General features: G+C 34.7%; 3 protein-coding genes across 3 annotated transcripts; all 3 read left to right on the forward strand.

Annotated features, from left to right (window-relative positions):
- Positions 1-218: 218 nt before the first annotated feature.
- LOC111287179 (putative glucose-6-phosphate 1-epimerase) lies at positions 219-3457 on the forward strand. The gene is made up of 8 exons (XM_022877489.2): positions 219-986; positions 1205-1279; positions 1434-1490; positions 1576-1739; positions 1987-2121; positions 2348-2450; positions 2754-2853; positions 3015-3457. The coding sequence occupies exons 1-8, from the start codon at positions 894-896 to the stop codon at positions 3182-3184; spliced, it is 897 nt and encodes a 298-aa protein (XP_022733224.2). The 5' UTR covers positions 219-893; the 3' UTR covers positions 3185-3457.
- Positions 3458-7783: 4326 nt separating this feature from the next.
- Positions 7784-11857, forward strand: LOC111287181 (putative inactive receptor kinase At4g23740). The gene is made up of 3 exons (XM_022877504.2): positions 7784-8291; positions 8735-10060; positions 10966-11857. The coding sequence occupies exons 2-3, from the start codon at positions 8827-8829 to the stop codon at positions 11622-11624; spliced, it is 1893 nt and encodes a 630-aa protein (XP_022733239.2). The 5' UTR covers positions 7784-8291; positions 8735-8826; the 3' UTR covers positions 11625-11857.
- A 641-nt stretch (positions 11858-12498) lies between these two features.
- Positions 12499-15903, forward strand: LOC111278703 (ubiquitin-conjugating enzyme E2-17 kDa-like). Its single transcript, XM_022865333.2, has 5 exons — positions 12499-12637; positions 12798-12877; positions 13590-13717; positions 15161-15265; positions 15579-15903. Exons 2-5 carry the CDS (start codon positions 12808-12810, stop codon positions 15720-15722), a joined length of 447 nt encoding a protein of 148 aa, XP_022721068.1. The 5' UTR covers positions 12499-12637; positions 12798-12807; the 3' UTR covers positions 15723-15903.
- Positions 15904-16969: the final 1066 nt, after the last annotated feature.

Here is a 16969-nt window from a genome sequence, read left to right on the forward strand (position 1 = left end):
GATGTGAGAAATGATAGTATAAGAAAACCTTACCTCTATTTTATTTAGAATTTTTTTGCTTTTCGGTGGGTCGTTAATTCAGTTAAATTCAGGGTCGCATATTCGGACTTTGAGTCTACATCATGTGTGGCAGCCAGCACCGCTCCAAGCCAAAAGTTTCCGCTCGTTGCTTGGTCTTATATGGATAATTTTTTACTTTAAAATACCGAGTAAGACTAATTAAATACTAGTCAGTCAGCCTCCCAAGCATGATCCATAGGAGGATTATGTAATGATCCGATCCTTCGATCTTTCTTTACTGCAACGAAAAGGTCAGACTCAAATTTGCAGACAAATCTTTCTCCAAAAGAGTTGTTCTTGACTTGACCCTTCCTTTCTCCTTGGTTTCAAAATTGCCCAACGTCTTTGAACCTGCTTGTCATAAACGTTCTTGTTTGAAAAACAGGCGCTTCAACATTTATTTGGTTTTGATTTTGAAACGTTTTTGATTGGTTCTTTGAAGTTTAAGACAGCTTGGTCATCTGGGAAGTTGTTTCTACACTAGGATTTTATCTTTTGTTTCTGTCCCCGAATTTTCTTCAACTGAATTTTGCATGTTTGAAAGCTGAGTGTTTGGGAATTTGGAGGGATTTCAAATCTTCTAGTTGCTATCTGTTACTGAGTTTCTCTTGTTGGCAGTTTTAGTGGTGAAGAAAGGTTGAGGTAGTTACATTGGTAGTTGGGATAACTCAGGTTCGCTTCACGAGAAAATTTGGTTTGTCACAAGAAGTGTCAAGGGCAAGTCCCGATTCTCAACTGCTTCGCTGATTGTTATAAGCCTTTTTCTTGAGATAACTGAGAGAGACCTGTCTGCTTCTTTGTTTCCTCTTACATGTCCGTACCGTCTTTTCACTATGAATCATTCTGGGGCAGCAGTTGAAGTAACAAAGGATAGAAACGGAATTGATCAGGTTGTGCTTCGGAATCCTCGAGGGGCATCTGCAAGGGTCAGAACCTTTTTGTCTTAATTTTTTTTTCTCCTTTTCTAGTACTTTCGTAGTTTATTTTATCAGGAATATTGAACAAGTTGAATAGCTTGAAGAGCAGTCTAAAACTAAGCAGATGATTGATTCTAGTTGTCATTTACCCTCAGTCAAACTGGAATTTCGGCTAAGTAGGAACAACTTGGGTTAAATAGTGATATTGTTGTCTGAAATCTATTCAGGTTAGTTTGCACGGAGGACAGGTTCTTTCATGGAGGACTGACCGAGGAGAAGAATTGCTATTCACAAGTAGCAAGGTAACATTAATATTATCAGGTCTCTTAGTCATATTTGTATTCTGCTGGCATATGATTTTCGTCTTTCGTTTGGTCTAGAGCAAAAATTATACTAGTATATGTCAATCATATTCAATGAAAATTTCCGTTCTCCTTCCGATTCCATGTGCTGTAGGCAATCTTCAAGCCACCATATGCAGTGCGAGGAGGAATACCTATATGCTTCCCACAGGTATTTAGGATTCGATGCTTATATGCATCAGTTTTCTCTCAGTCTATATGTGTATGGCTGATGTGTTTTCTTTCCAATTTGTTAGTTTGGTCAGCGAGGATCACTAGAGCAACATGGGTTTGCCAGGAACAGGACTTGGATCATTGATGATAATCCACCACCATTGCATCCAAGTGATTCCAGTGGCAAGGCCTATACCGACTTACTGCTAAAGCCATCGGAAGATGATTTGAAGATATGGCCACACAGGTGAGGTCTTAATCTGCCAGGGATCCTTGGGAACTACTATCAAATTAATCAATGGAATTGCAGATAGTATATCAGTCAAATCGTTTACAATTAAGCTTAGGAAGAGTTATCCTATGCTATAGCAACTTCTTTACAGTGTCAACTAACATTGCACATTTACACTCATGACTTTATAGAAATCTAACTGGAGATTAAGTATGTTTATATGTGATTATGTATGTTGATGATTGAATTTTACCCTTCTCAGTTTCGAGTTTCGTCTTCGAGTATCTTTGACGACAGATGGGAATCTAAGCTTGATATCACGCATCAGGAATATCAATTGCAAGACTTTTAGTTTCTCAATTGCTTTCCACACATATTTCTCCCTCTCTGATATCAGGTATAGAGCGGTGGTATGGAACTGGTTATACCCCTAGGCGTCAGCTACAGAAATCATTTAACTTAACAATTAAACACTACTAATCTTCTCTCTATCTTTCAAGTCCTTTGATCATTACTCCACGATAATTTCCTTATGGAAAAAAAAAAAAAAAGTAATGCACTCAGTCATGGGAAACAGTAAGCTTTGGATATTAATGGGTATCTTTTCTTGTACTAATTAACAGTGAAGTGAGGGTAGAGGGATTGGAGACTCTTGACTATCTTGACAACCTATGCCAAAGAGAGCGCTTCACAGAGCAAGGAGATGCCTTGACATTTGAATCTGAGGTAAATCATTCATTAATTTTTTGAAATCTATTAAGCTGTTTTCTGAGCTTAGGTCTTCCTGTAAATGACAAGCATTTTAGTTCGTGGAACAGATGGAAACTACAGGGAAAAAAGAAGAAACCATCAAAGCATAAGCATGTAGTTGGTAACATATTATGCTGATTCCAAGATGCAGAAAAACAATTTCTGCTTTCATCAGCAGAGAAAATTAAACATGTCAATTAGTGTTGCTAGACAAAATATTTAACTATGCATATGGCTGAGTATATGTTTAAGCCTTAATAACAGCTTTTCAATTTGCAGGTGGACAAAGTTTATCTGGGCTCAAGAGATATCATTGCAATCTTTGATCATGAAACAAAACGGACCTTTTTAATACAGAAGGAAGGCCTCCCAGATGTTGGTAAGCTTTTATCCCTCTTCAACCCAATCTAAAGCAGTAACATAAGTGTTATAAATCGCATCCACCTGGACAAAACCAAGGTAGTGGAAGATCACTGCAGCTACAACTCAATCCAAACCAAAAACCTGGCCCTGATGTTTAATTCTTTTGCATTTTTTCAGGGGTTTGGAATCCATGGGAGAAGAAATCAAAAACCATGATTGATTTTGGGGATGAAGAATACAAGCAGATGCTTTGTGTCAATGGCGCAGCAGTTGAAAAACCAATCACCTTAAAGCCAGGTGAAGAATGGACAGGCCGTCTGGAGCTCTCAGTTGTCCCTTCAAGTTAATGAAGTGGCCATCATCTTGAACCCCACAACAAGCCTCATCTTCCAAAAAATTGTCAGCAAATAATACAATTAAAGCCCCACACCGCATCTCTCAACCAGAGGCAAAACGAATCTGTTAATTTGTATTCAATTATTTATGGTACTAAGCAAATAATAAGAATTTTGACCACTGTGTCCCAAGTAAGTGGTCATGAAAATGTAAGTTCCTGCAAGTGGAGATCTGTTTTAGTGCTTCTCCATAATAGCAATGATAAGAGTTGTTTTTATCTACCATACTTCTGTCTTACAGACTCTGAAAAAAATGACAGTCAATGCTGCAACAACTAGCAATCAAAATTTCAAAATATATTTTGTTTAGTCTCTTTCTGTTTATATTTCCACCTCTCATATGCATTACCCAGAAAAACGATGCAAAGGATGATGATCACATATGAAGAGACTAAACAAAATCTAACCAGACCAGGGAAAGCCAGCAGCTCAGGAGTCTAACCAGAATCTTCATTATCTGAAATGTAGGACGTTCAGGTGCTATAAGTCAGTGTGATCTTACTGAAAGGATTGAAGGCTTACAAAATCTTCGTCGTGGTTTTGAAACATAATAATGAATGACTCATGCATACTGAAAAATCTGCTCCAACAAAAAGGAATGAAAGAACTAAAAAGGTGATGGCCAGCTGAGCAACTCTCATAGTCTTTTATCAGAGCCAGGTTTCGATCCTGGGACCTGTGGGTTATGGGCCCACCACGCTTCCGCTGCGCCACTCTGATTGTTGATGAAATCTTGACAAATAAAATATCTAAACTTAACATAAATAGACACAAAAACCCCGATTTCTCCTATTGGGCCAATATTGCGGTTTTGCCCTATGGAAAATAAGCCGATGCCTTTCTTTGCCCTATTTCTGAAGAAACTGAACCGACCAATCAAAAATAAAAATTTAAAAACAAAAACTCATTCACAAAACACCATTGATTTTCTTTTCAATGCTTTTAAAAAATAAGTACATAATAAAGCACTTATGACGTTGGGATTAGCCAGATAGTTATTCCATTATGTTGATGCAAATTTTGTGTCCACATCCAAAGGCCATGGCTAGAATTAGCCGCCCTATCCGATCACTATACTTGAGCAATCACCTTCCATTCCAAATATATTCCCATTCTAAAACGGAAGAGGCCAACTTGATGAAATCAATCAAATCCAAAGTTCTTGCCCAGGATTCACTAGACAATTTCGATATGGTTTCCTCAAATTCCAAACATTGTACCCCCAATAGTCTTAGTTCACTCATCCTTCCCTCAATTTGACAAATATTCTTTGCTTTCTCACTCTTGTCCATTTTATGCACTCGTGCATCAATTGTAAGAATGTTGCAACCTTTTTTTTCTTCCTTACTGTCTTTTGTGGTTGGTTCTTTTAATTCCTTTTAAAAATTTTGGTAACGATAATAATTAAATCCTATTCCTTCCTATAAGTAGATGAAATGCCAAAAATTTTGTTTAGAAAAAAAATTATAATCTAAAAATAAAAAATAAAGTTACAGATATTAAAATTTAAATTTTATAAATATCATATGCTTAAGAATAATAAGCATGAATAAAAAATGCAGTTCTTTAATAAAGTGGGGACCTTTATCAAGCAATTTTGGACAATTACTTTTGAAATTTACTCTCTAAACTTTTGCACACGACAACGACTACTGTTTTTAAAGCTTTTAGATGAGAGCCATAAAATCACGAAAAGGTCGTTATATGTTTGTTGAAGCAGATGGAGACATGCATTAATGCATGGAAGTAGTGGATTAAAAAAAATACCATATAAAATTTACTTTCGTTTTTAATAGGTGAGAGGGGTGAAGATAAATCATTAATAATCCCAACCACCATAAGCACTCTAACTCCGTCCAAATGAGATTAGAAAAAAGATATAAAAGACAGAGAGAAAATGAAAAAAAAAAAAAAAGAATAAAAGAAGTTGAATAACTCATCATCAACCTCTTTAATGGATTTTTGTGCTGTCAAGTAATATATACAATTTTAAGGTAAGATCAATTATAAAGATGATGAGAAGTGGTCAAAGATAGTAATGGGTTGGGTCGAAAGAAGTTTTTATTCGTTTCAAATATGATTTAATTTTATATTAATAAAATTTAAATTCGATCTAATTCAAAAAATTTTTTATTTTTTTCATATTCAATTTGATCTGATTTGATATTATATAAATCATATTCGAATCGATCTGACTATAAATTAATAAAATATTATTTTTTAAATATAATTATATAAATAGATACAAATAAAAAATTAAAAAAATAATTAAAAATAATTTTTATATACTATCAAATCGGGTCGAGTCGGGTTTACCTAAAATCCGAACTCGACCTGATTTCGATTTTTTTTTAATATTTTTTGATCCAACTCAAAACTCGATTAAAAAAAAATCAATTCTATGATATCGGATTGGATCGAAACTCGTCGAAGATAAATTAGGTTACCAACCCTAAAAGTGATTGGAGGATCAAATGATGAACAATCATGATTCATTAATTAAAAAAAAATGTGCATGAAGCATGTTAGTTTAGGTTAATATTCACTTCTTTTTGCATATTAGTTTACGTTTTTTTCTTAATTCACAAAAAGTCAAATTGGTGACATGAAAATGGGTTTTTATAAAGATGAGGTTTGATTTTTTAATATTTACAAAGTTTTATTCTTTAATTATTCTTAAACTTGGACTTATTTTATAATAAAAAATATATAAATTATTAATTCTTTTATCACTTATCAGTAAAACAAAATATATAATCCTCAAAAGGTAGGTACGATGAATGTGACAAAGCTTCCAAATGCATTGTTTTTAAAAGGAAAGTTATATTTGATAGGTATGTTTAAAAATAGAAAAAAATGTTAAGATGTCTTATTTTCAGCTACTACTATAATATAAGACAATGAAGTGACAAAAAAAGCATGGCATTTAATTAGGATAGGGGTGTAAACAAGTCGAGTCGAGTCAAATAGTGAGAAGTTCGAGTTCGAGTGCGATTCACAATTCGGGATTCGATACTCGGTTTGAGTTCGATCGAATTTTATTTTTCAAGCTCGAGCTCGATTCATGATCGAATTCGAACTACTCGAGCTCGCTCGATTAAGCTCGATTAATATGTAAAAATATGCTCGATTCGTATACTCGACAAGAGTTCGATTATTCATACTCGAATTCGAACTCGAACTCGGACTCGAAATATTTTATTAATTAAAATAATAAAAATATATTTAAATATAAAAGCTCGATTAGGCTCACGAGCTATTCGAATCAGATATAAAAATACTCGAATTCGGTTCGATCGATAAGTCGAACTATTCGAGCTCGAGCTCGACTCGACAATAATCGAATCGAATTCGAATTTTTTTCGAATCAAACTTGAGTAGCTTACGAGTACTAATGTATCATTTACACCCCTAAACTAAAAAACTTCACTTGTTATAATTGAGAAAAAAAAATTAATACTCATGGTAAATAATATTTAACTTATTATTTTCTTATTTTGGTTAAAAAAAGAACTTTTTACCAAATGTTAGGAGTAATATTTTAGTAAAAAAATACCTATTTATAATTTTTCAAGCTCCTAAAATTTTTTAATTTTTATTTATACTATAATTTTAGTTTTTATCACTTTTTTATTTTCTTTATACTATAATTTTAGTTTTTTTTTTAATTTTTTTGAGTTAATATTTTATATACTATCAATATAAATTTTTAATTACATAAATGAAATTAATAAAATAACATATATTCTTTATGATATTTAAAAAAATAAAAAAAATTAACTAAAAAATGAGATATGTGTTACTTTAATAATCTCGTTTATGTAATTAAAAAATTATACTAATAATTTGTCAAATACTAACTTATTTTTTCTTAAATATTTTCTAACTAAAAGTTTATTAGTTAAAATAATTAAAAAAACTATGAAATATAGATAGTTAATTTATAAATTTGAATTTTAAAAATTGAACAAAGGATTAAAGAAAAAAATTATGAAGAAATAAGAGAATTATTTTAACTAATAAACGTTTAAAATTCTCACTCGCCCGATCCAGCATTAGGGTCTAGATCGACCTTCTCTCACCCCATCTCTTCTCTCTACGCTCGAGCTTTTTTCTTCCTCTCTTCCCCTTGTCCGTTTCCACCATCATCTTCCATTAATCCGTCCACCTCTTCCTCAACCCCGTCCTTCCCTTAACTAAGGCAGAACCGTTTAGGATCAAAACTCCCAAAAAACTTTTTAAATTATATATTTAAGATAAAGCTTAAACTTATTTAATTTATTTATTAGTGAGATTAGTATTAATTTTATCAATTATCACTCTTGTAATAAAAGAAAACACTTTTAGAAATCCAAAATGAACGGCTAATGATCCTAAAACACGTAGGATCGCACACCCCACTTGTAGTCATCGTTAAGCAGACGACAGAACAGAACGGCCAAAATTTAATGATTGGCCACCTGTCCGCATCTTAAAATCGCCACGTCACCAACCCACTACATCCACCTTAAAACAGTGGTTTTCGGTTCCTTTTTCACCGGTTTTTTCTCCACCTGTCAGTTGCCTTATCAAAATCCCTACCCCATATTTCTCCCCCCTAGCCCCTCCATTTAATGTCACCAAAAATATATAGCCGTTGCTGATGATCAAAAAAAAAAAAGAAAAAAAAACCGCAGCAAAAGCTTCATATATTTCCTATATATATACTTATTTTCTTCTCTATTAGCTTCAAATCTTTTTATTTGGTTCCAATTCTGAAAAAATTATAGCAATTTTCTGCTTTTTAAAAAAAGAAAATTCATAATTTCTTGCTTTTTTGAGGTATTTCTTAATGATTACTATTCCATTTTCACATGCTTTGGATGCTACTTTAGCCAGAGAGAAATAATCACAACAATTTGCATTTTCACCTTCTTGGTCTTTGCTTTCTCATTCTCTCATTCTCTGCGGGTTGGTAAATGAAAAAGGGAGAGTTCTTAAGTGTTCCAGTAAGCAAAGAACTGAAAGAAGTGAACTTGGAAGCAGAAGAGTTTTGAGGAGTGCAGATCTAGAAAACGAGGTAAGCGTAAAAGTAGCAAAATTTTTTCACTAGTTTTTGATTCTATAGAGGTAGTTTGATTTTGGGTTTGGCTTGGATTTCGTTTTGAATTCACCATTGGATTCGAGTTTTCAACTTTTTGTTTTTGGTTGGAAAGTTAAAGGAAGAAATAACAAAAAGAAAAGAAAGAAGCTGGGTCTGAGTTTTATACTACATTTAAAGAATTGAAATTGGGTTTTTGGCAAGGTCTCTTTTTTGACTAAAGACACCTCACTCAAAGCCTGCAAGCTAATTTTTTTTAATGTGAAAATCCCCAGAGCCAGCCACTACTTTTTTCGACAATAATCTTGGAATCCGACCTTTTTTTTCTCTCTCCCTAGATCCTTTGTTACTTTACATTCTGTTTCTCCAACGTATTTTAAATTATTTTGAATACTTTTTTTTTGTTCTCTATTGCTTTTCAGCTTTAAACCATAGATGTAAGGAGGAAACCGGGAAAGTAGCAGAAACAGCTCGTTTTTTGCTTCAGTTGTTGGTGAGACTTGAGAAAGAAGAGATGAAAGCTTTATACATTATCTCTTGGATTTGCTTCTTGGGTTCGGTTTTGTTTCAAGGAAATGCAGACCTAGTTGAAGATAAGCAGGCATTGCTTGATTTTGTTAACAACCTGCGCCACTCTCGTTCTCTAAACTGGAATGACACTTCTTCGGTTTGTAAAAACTGGATAGGAGTGACTTGCAATGCTGATGGCTCTCAGATAATAGCCGTTAGATTGCCTGGAATCGGATTACATGGCCCTATTCCTGCCAATACTCTTAGCCGCCTCTCGGCTTTGCAGGTTTTGAGCCTTAGATCCAATGCTATCAGTGGTCACTTCCCTTCTGATTTCTCTAATTTGAGAAACTTGTCATTTCTTTACCTCCAATACAACAACTTCTCTGGTCCATTGCCGGTGGATTTCTCCGTTTGGAAGAATCTAACTATTGTTAATTTGTCCAACAATCTATTTAATTCGAGTATTCCTAGTTCACTGTCGAATTTGAGTCACCTTGCGGCGTTGAATCTTGCAAACAATTCACTTTCTGGTGAAATTCCTGATCTGAATTTGCCTAGCTTGCAACAGATAAACTTGTCCAACAATAATCTCACCGGAGTTGTTCCAAAGTCGCTTTTAAGATTCCCGAGTTTGGTATTTGGAGGTAACAACATTTCTTTTGAAAGTATCCCTCCTCAAACATCCCCGTTTGTCACACCCTCTAGTGAAGCATTTCAGACATCCAAGAAGTCTGGGAGGCATGGAGAAACTGCATTGTTTGGAATAATAATTGCTGGTTGTGTTCTGGCCATTGTGGCGTTTGCATTTCTTATAATTGTTTGCTGCTCAAGAAGAAAGAGTGAGGATGTGTTTTCACGGAAGTTGCAAAAGGGAGAGATGTCACCAGAGAAAGAGGTCGCGAAGAGTCAGGATGCAAACAATAGATTGTTCTTTTTTGAGTGTTGTAATTACACATTTGATTTGGAGGATTTGTTGAGGGCTTCTGCTGAAGTATTGGGGAAGGGGACTTTTGGTATTTCTTACAAGGCAGTGCTAGAGGATGCAACCACAGTGGTAGTGAAGAGGTTGAAGGAGGTTATTGTTGGGAAGCGGGATTTTGAGCAACAGATGGAGGTTGTTGGAAGTATTAGACATGCGAATGTGGTTGAGCTGAAGGCATATTACTACTCAAAAGATGAAAAGTTGATAGTTTATGATTATTACAATCAGGGAAGCGTTTCTTCTATGTTACATGGTATGTTGCTTTATCCGCTCTCCTATTTCTTTGCTATAATATAATTAATTGCATTTTATCTGAAGCGGTGGAACTGCAAAGCAAACATTTATTGTTTGCAATTTACTTTCTGATGCTATGAGTTCATTCCCCTGGGTTTTCTCCTAGCTGTAACATTGAGTGATCACTCTGTTCTTGCTCAACAGCAAATAATTAATAAATAAGAAAAGCACTTAAGATGATATTATGCTTTTGTATTATTAGATATCATAATTCGATACATGATGCTTTATTTTTCTGAGAAAGCTGCTATATCTCACCACTTCACTTATTGGAAAAATGTGTCCTGTTTTAATGTTTTTGTGGTTTAGGAATGAGGCAATAGTAGAAATGATGATTCATAGATAAGAACTAATAATTAATGAAAACATTTTGATTGAAACCACAAAAAAAAAAGGGAAAGAAAATTACTAGATCAATATTGTCATGTGTCTGGTTTTCAACATATCAACCTGTTTTCATTGATGAAATCAGATATCTTTCAGTTTAGAAATGTCCCTTGCTGAGATAGGATTTCTTTTAGAAATGCCTCTCATCTTTACCAATGCTATACAAAATGGGATGAAGGTGAAATCTTGATGCTCCACTGTGTCTGATAGTATATGCTACACTCCTGCATAAACTAGACTTGGTGTGAAGATTGTCATGCAAAAAATGAAATTTCTGAATCATTAATGTTGAACTGAGCTAGTAAGAGAGAACATATAGTTAATCAATTCCCAGTTAGTGAAGACAATCAATATCTCATCCTTGGCTTCTGTTTCATGGAACACTGTATGTTCAATCTTTTAATTCCACCGTCTCTGACTTCGGTCTTCATCAATATATAAAAGATAGATTTATTCATAATGCAAGTGCCTTTGCAGATAAGAGAGGAGAGGACAGAATTCCTCTAGATTGGGATGCCAGAATGAAAATAGCAATTGGAGCAGCAAGAGGCATTTCTCGCATACATATGGAGAATGGTGGCAAGTTCGTTCATGGTAACATCAAGTCCTCAAACATTTTTGTCAACTCCCAACAGTATGGTTGTGTGTCAGATCTTGGTCTGTCAACTATAATGAGCGCACTAGCCCCTCCCATCTCCCGAGCTGCTGGTTATCGTGCCCCTGAAGTGACTGACACCAGAAAAGCTATGCAACCTTCTGACGTCTATAGCTTTGGAGTGGTCTTACTTGAGCTCCTTACGGGAAAGTCCCCTATCTATACTACTGGTAGTGACGAGATTATCCATTTGGTCAGGTGGGTTCATTCAGTAGTTCGAGAGGAGTGGACAGCTGAAGTTTTCGACATTGAACTGATGAGATATCCAAATATAGAAGAAGAGATGGTGGAGATGTTACAAATAGCAATGACATGTGTTGTGAGGATGCCGGAACAGAGACCTAAAATGCCAGAACTAGTTAAAATGATAGAAAACGTCAGGCGGATTGATTCTGAGAATCGGCCATCTTCAGGAAACAGATCTGAAAGTTTAACACCACCAGCAACAGTGATTGGGAGAGAATTACAAGTCTCACAATGAGTCACCAAGTCCCTCTATTAGTCTTTTTTTCAATTCTTTTTTTTTTTAAGTTCGTTTTGCCTTTTTCAATGAACAAATTCTGTTGAGACTTGTATCAGTCTGATCCTGTTAAGGTTGAGTTGGGAGGCTATGAACATGCTAAGATACGATCTCTCTCTGCATCTATGAATCTTTTTCGTTGCTTTGTTACTAAATGAAAAGAGCATTTTATATCAAAGATAATTTCACATTCACCCGTTTCTGTCGCATTGGTTAGCATTTCACAAAGGAATGACTCTAATATCATTTGTTTGGACGTTGGAGTGCTCGACACCGAACCATATCCGTATCATTGTTCTCAGCTTTTACGTTGTTGCATCAAAGAGATCCATTAGGAAATGGAAACTTTGAAAATGGGGGTTGAAAATTTGACAAGAGATGAAATGAGAAACACTGTTTCATAATTAGCTACTTGATGATGGGATTGGGTGCTGGAGTCGTTGGTGGGACATTTATGTTCCTGTCTTAAGATAGACCTCAATTGCAATTTGCAACATTCCTTCAACTGAATGACCTCCAAAGTACCAAGGCATTGAAGATATCAATGGGACCCTGAGTCACAATGTCTGCCATGAAAATGCTCACCTTATACCAGAGGAGTGGACTAGAGGGAGTTAGGCCCAAGCCAAGCACTGTTATGTTGTCCAGGTCTTCCACATTGACATTGGGACCGCAATTAACAGTAATAAAGTAAAATTATTTTATTACTAAAAGAAAATTACCTCTCAACAGCAATATGTTAACAGAATACTGAATTCTATATTTTCAATAATCTAAAATAAAAAAAATTACCTTAGAATTGTGTGGGGTCCACGAAGATAGTCAAGAACGCAGGACATAAAAATTTTGCCTTTTTTTTTTAATTATTATTTAAATCTAATTTTCTCTGATCTCCGCCTCTAAACTTTTTTTTTCTTCCGCTATTTTCAGCGACTAACAAACAAACGGTCGCCCAGGAAAGGAGGATCTCTTAGGTACTTTTCTCTCCGATTTCTCCAATGACCTGTCAACTTTTTTTTTATTTGTTTCTCATTAATTTAAAATTTTCGAGTTAGCTTCGCTGAGGCTAAAGGCGATTTAGCTTGGATTTGAGTTTCTTTCTTTTAAAAAAAAAAAAAAAATTGTTCGTTTTAGGGTTTAGGCGATGGCTTCAAAGCGGATCTTGAAGGAGCTCAAGGATCTCCAGAAAGATCCTCCTACCTCTTGCAGCGCAGGTTCAATTTCTTCTCTCTCTTTCTTTCCAAGGCACGATTTTTTTTTTTTTTAATTTCTTGTGGTTTTTCTTATCATCCTTCTAGTTTTTTAGTTCAGTTTCCATGAAACTTTTCTCAACATTTTTTAAAATTTTTTAAAATTTTTTCTCTTTTAGATATCTACTTTTTGTTTCTCTAAACCACGACATGAGATAATTATTGCTGCATAATTGAATTTTGAGCTGTATATAATGGATCTATACTTATTATTAGGGGTATGATTTTGACCATGATGATTTCATTGATTCAAAATGCAATATCTTTCTTTCTTTTTTTTTTTAAGTGTTAGGTTCACATCATTGGATTCCATTTGACTCAAGATTGCTAAGACTTTTTTTTCATTTCTTATTAATTGCTATTCATATCCATGTTTGTTAAGTCAGCATGCGGTCATACAAACTAGTTATAGGTGAAGTCGTAAGGAAATGATTAGCATGTGTTGCAGAAGAATTTTTCCGTGTATTGCGTATAAGAACTCATCATTGCATCATCTTTTCTTTCAAATGTTCTAAAATGATTTAGGAGTGCTACATCTTATATTTTCTCAAGGCAAATAAGAAGAAGAGTGAGCATTTTATTTAAATTTTATTTGGGAAAAGAATTTGATAAGTTTACTTTCAGATCAGTTATTCCATCTAACTGATGTTTTACTTCTTTTTATCATTGAAATAAGGCCCTGTTGCTGAAGACATGTTTCACTGGCAAGCAACTATTATGGGCCCTCCTGATAGTCCATATGCCGGTGGAGTGTTCCTTGTCACCATTCATTTCCCTCCAGACTATCCATTTAAACCACCCAAGGTACGTAATTGTGTTCCTTACCATCTAGTTTTCATTCTTTCCTGCTTCACTGTGTATTGTGTATTTGTACCTTTTTTGACAATGTATTTAACTGTAATTGACTGTCTTTTTCTTTTAAAAACATGCCATCATGTCTCTTAAGGGTGTGTTTGGTGTACAATATTATGATAAGATAGGATAAGATGATATTATGAATAGGATTAAGTTAAATAATGTTATCATATCTTGTGTTTGATGTGTGCAAAGATTTTGATAAAATAATTTTATTTATTGGTAAAAATTATCTTTCCTCAAAGTTTATGCAATTTGTATTATTGAAGTCATTTTTAAGAGTATAATAGGACATGTAAGTTTAATCTCATGGATTAAAAATAACCCTCTCCACTTTGGGAGGATCAAATCATCCTATGCCAAAAGAATGGTTAATCTTCTTGGCAATCCTATCCTTTTCTTTAGATACAAACCGAACATGATATAGGATGATTATCATCCTATCCTACTCATCATCCTATGCACCAAACATGACCCAAGTGTCTTGAATAAATTTGCATAGCACTCCATATACTGCAAATTCATTATTTCAACAAGTTTATTTTTTTTATAACCATCTATGCAAGTGTTGTAGACTCCCATTGTTATCTCCTCAGAAATCCAATACAGCTGTTCTTTTAATGTGGTGAATGGTCATAACTTTTCCCATTTTAGATTTCAACGTTTGGAGGGATATGTATTAGCATAAATGTTTAAAGCATTCATGTTATATAGCTAATTCCTTGCTGTAAATAGTCTGTGAGCAAGGTGTCTCTACAGGGTAAGTGGCTTGTGTAAATGTTGCTTGGCATCAAAATGAGAAATGCTAATTCTACTTGATTGCCTTTTAGCTTTTATTAGTTTGTTCTGTTGCACAATTTTTTTCTCCATAGTGCATGTATACATGCACAGTGGTTCATGCACATATATGCTGGGGGTGGAATGGTTTAGTTTATGTGTATTGTTAGGTGGTTTTCGGTGCCAAAGTTTACATGATATATTTTTATTTTTTACTTTTGTAAATAGTATCTGGTAAGCCTTCTCTGTTACATGATATAGATATTTAGTTACGGCTCATCACATTATCTATATACTTAGCTAAACAAAATATATTGTGCATGGATGCTATGGGAATATATTTATAATTTATGTGATCATGATGATGCTCATATATTGAAGATGGAATAGTATCAAATTTATTTTCAAAGAGAATTTTATTGTAACCGATGGACAATGTCTTGTGAATGCTGAGCGAGACTCTGCTAATTCTTGTAAATCATATGGTGAAGTTATTTCATGCTTTTTTCCATCTTAGTGGCCTTATAACATCTTTTGTTATGCTATACTGTTTTTTCTTCTTTTATGATTCTTTTTTCGACTTTTTTATATATATATTTTTTTCCTTCCATTCAGGTTGCATTCAGGACAAAGGTCTTTCACCCAAATATTAACAGCAATGGTAGCATTTGCCTAGATATTTTGAAGGAGCAGTGGAGCCCCGCTCTCACCATATCCAAGGTTATTGTTCAACACTCCTAACTGCCTTGTAGTATATACTGTCTTTTAATTTGAATATATATTACCCTGTTATGTCATCTATCAACCATCGTTTTAAAACAATTAAAAAAATGCGCTGGTTTAAAACGAAAGGTTATAGCAAGCCTTTAAAATTTAGCATTTCATCTACTAGCCAAGTAGCTTGCATCATGGATCATCGCTATTTTATATTTGGTCATCCTGGTTTAGATTTTTTTCTCTCACGAAATATTTGGTGGCCTGGTTTATTGGTATTAGGTGTGGGGATGTGTTCTTATTTTTATTTTGATTCTAGGTGTTGCTCTCAATCTGCTCACTCTTGACGGATCCAAATCCTGATGACCCGTTGGTGCCAGAGATTGCCCACATGTACAAGACCGACAGGAGCAAGTATGAGACGACTGCTCGGAGCTGGACCCAGAAGTATGCAATGGGTTAATGTACTGCTATGTATGTAATAGGAGGGCTTCATTCCGTGTGGCTTTGGTCTTTAAATTAATATGTATGAATCGATGAATCAGTTGTGTGATCTGTCTCCACTTTATTTAGTAGACCAAGCCCTCTTCAAAACACATTTGCCGCGTTAATTGTTTGTATGGAAATTATCTTGCAAACTTAAAGCCCCCACTGTTCCAAAAATCCCCGTTTTCAATCTTCCTTCTGGAAAAAGCTAATCAGGTTCAGCTGCTATAACTCTGGCTTCAAAGCCTGGGCTGTAAAATGCGCAGCATTAGATGCTGGATCTTGACGTTACTGGTGGGATGATTAGATAGTGTTGAAAGCAAGCAGCTCCACTGTAACTGTTCTTCTTTTCTTCTACTTTTGTGATAACCAAATGTTACTAGCAGTCAAGCAGTGGCCGGCAGATCTTGTGACTCTTAATCAGAGTCGTCCAACTTTGGGCGTTCTTGCCAACATTATCTAAGCTCCGGAAAGGCCCTTTCCCTTTCTATGCATTTGCTGGAATCTATTGTTGCGTATGCTGACAATCCATGCCATGTTTGTGATATCTAAATGTGCAGACTGCAGAAGTTATATGGTGGGCGTTAAATCGGTCGGTTTTGTTTGATTGCCAGCACAGAGAGCTGAGGCAAGAGCAAAGATATTGGCCCATCCCATTGCCTGGCTAGCCAGAATGTTTTTGTGGGCATGCACTCCAGCCCATTGTCAGTTGTCTCTTTATTTTTTCTTATCATACAAGTATGAGCAGACACAGCAAATTCTTTTAGACCCAAATTTTTACAAGCAGGTTATAGAATGGCTCAAGAAAACTTGCTGGTGTTGGAAAAACAATTGGAGAAAGACAATCCTGAGATTAATTCCATATTAAATTTCTAGAATCTACATTTCCCTTTTAATTCTATCCTACTCTCTACCAGCCGAAAACAAAAAAAAAAAGAATGCGAAAGCCGGTAGGATACTACATCCAACCAACATAAACAATCGACCCACACCAGATTTTTTTTCCTTGAAAAAACGCAGATTTTTTCAAGTCATTTGGGAGTAAATTTCATCAGGTTTCAACATTAATTATGGTCGATTGTACTCTTTTTTGCCTTTTTGTTGTTCTATTCTACCATCCAAGTAAATTTATTTGTCGTTAGTAATGAATGTTCCTCCCTAAAGCACACACCAAAAGATAGAAAAATAAAAAAGGCTTAACTTTGCTCTGTGATAATGTTAATT

This window comes from Durio zibethinus, chromosome 17 (genome assembly GCF_047325235.1).
Source record: "Durio zibethinus cultivar Kanyao isolate XHJ-2024 chromosome 17, ASM4732523v1, whole genome shotgun sequence".
Classification (NCBI taxonomy): Eukaryota; Viridiplantae; Streptophyta; class Magnoliopsida; order Malvales; family Malvaceae; genus Durio; species Durio zibethinus.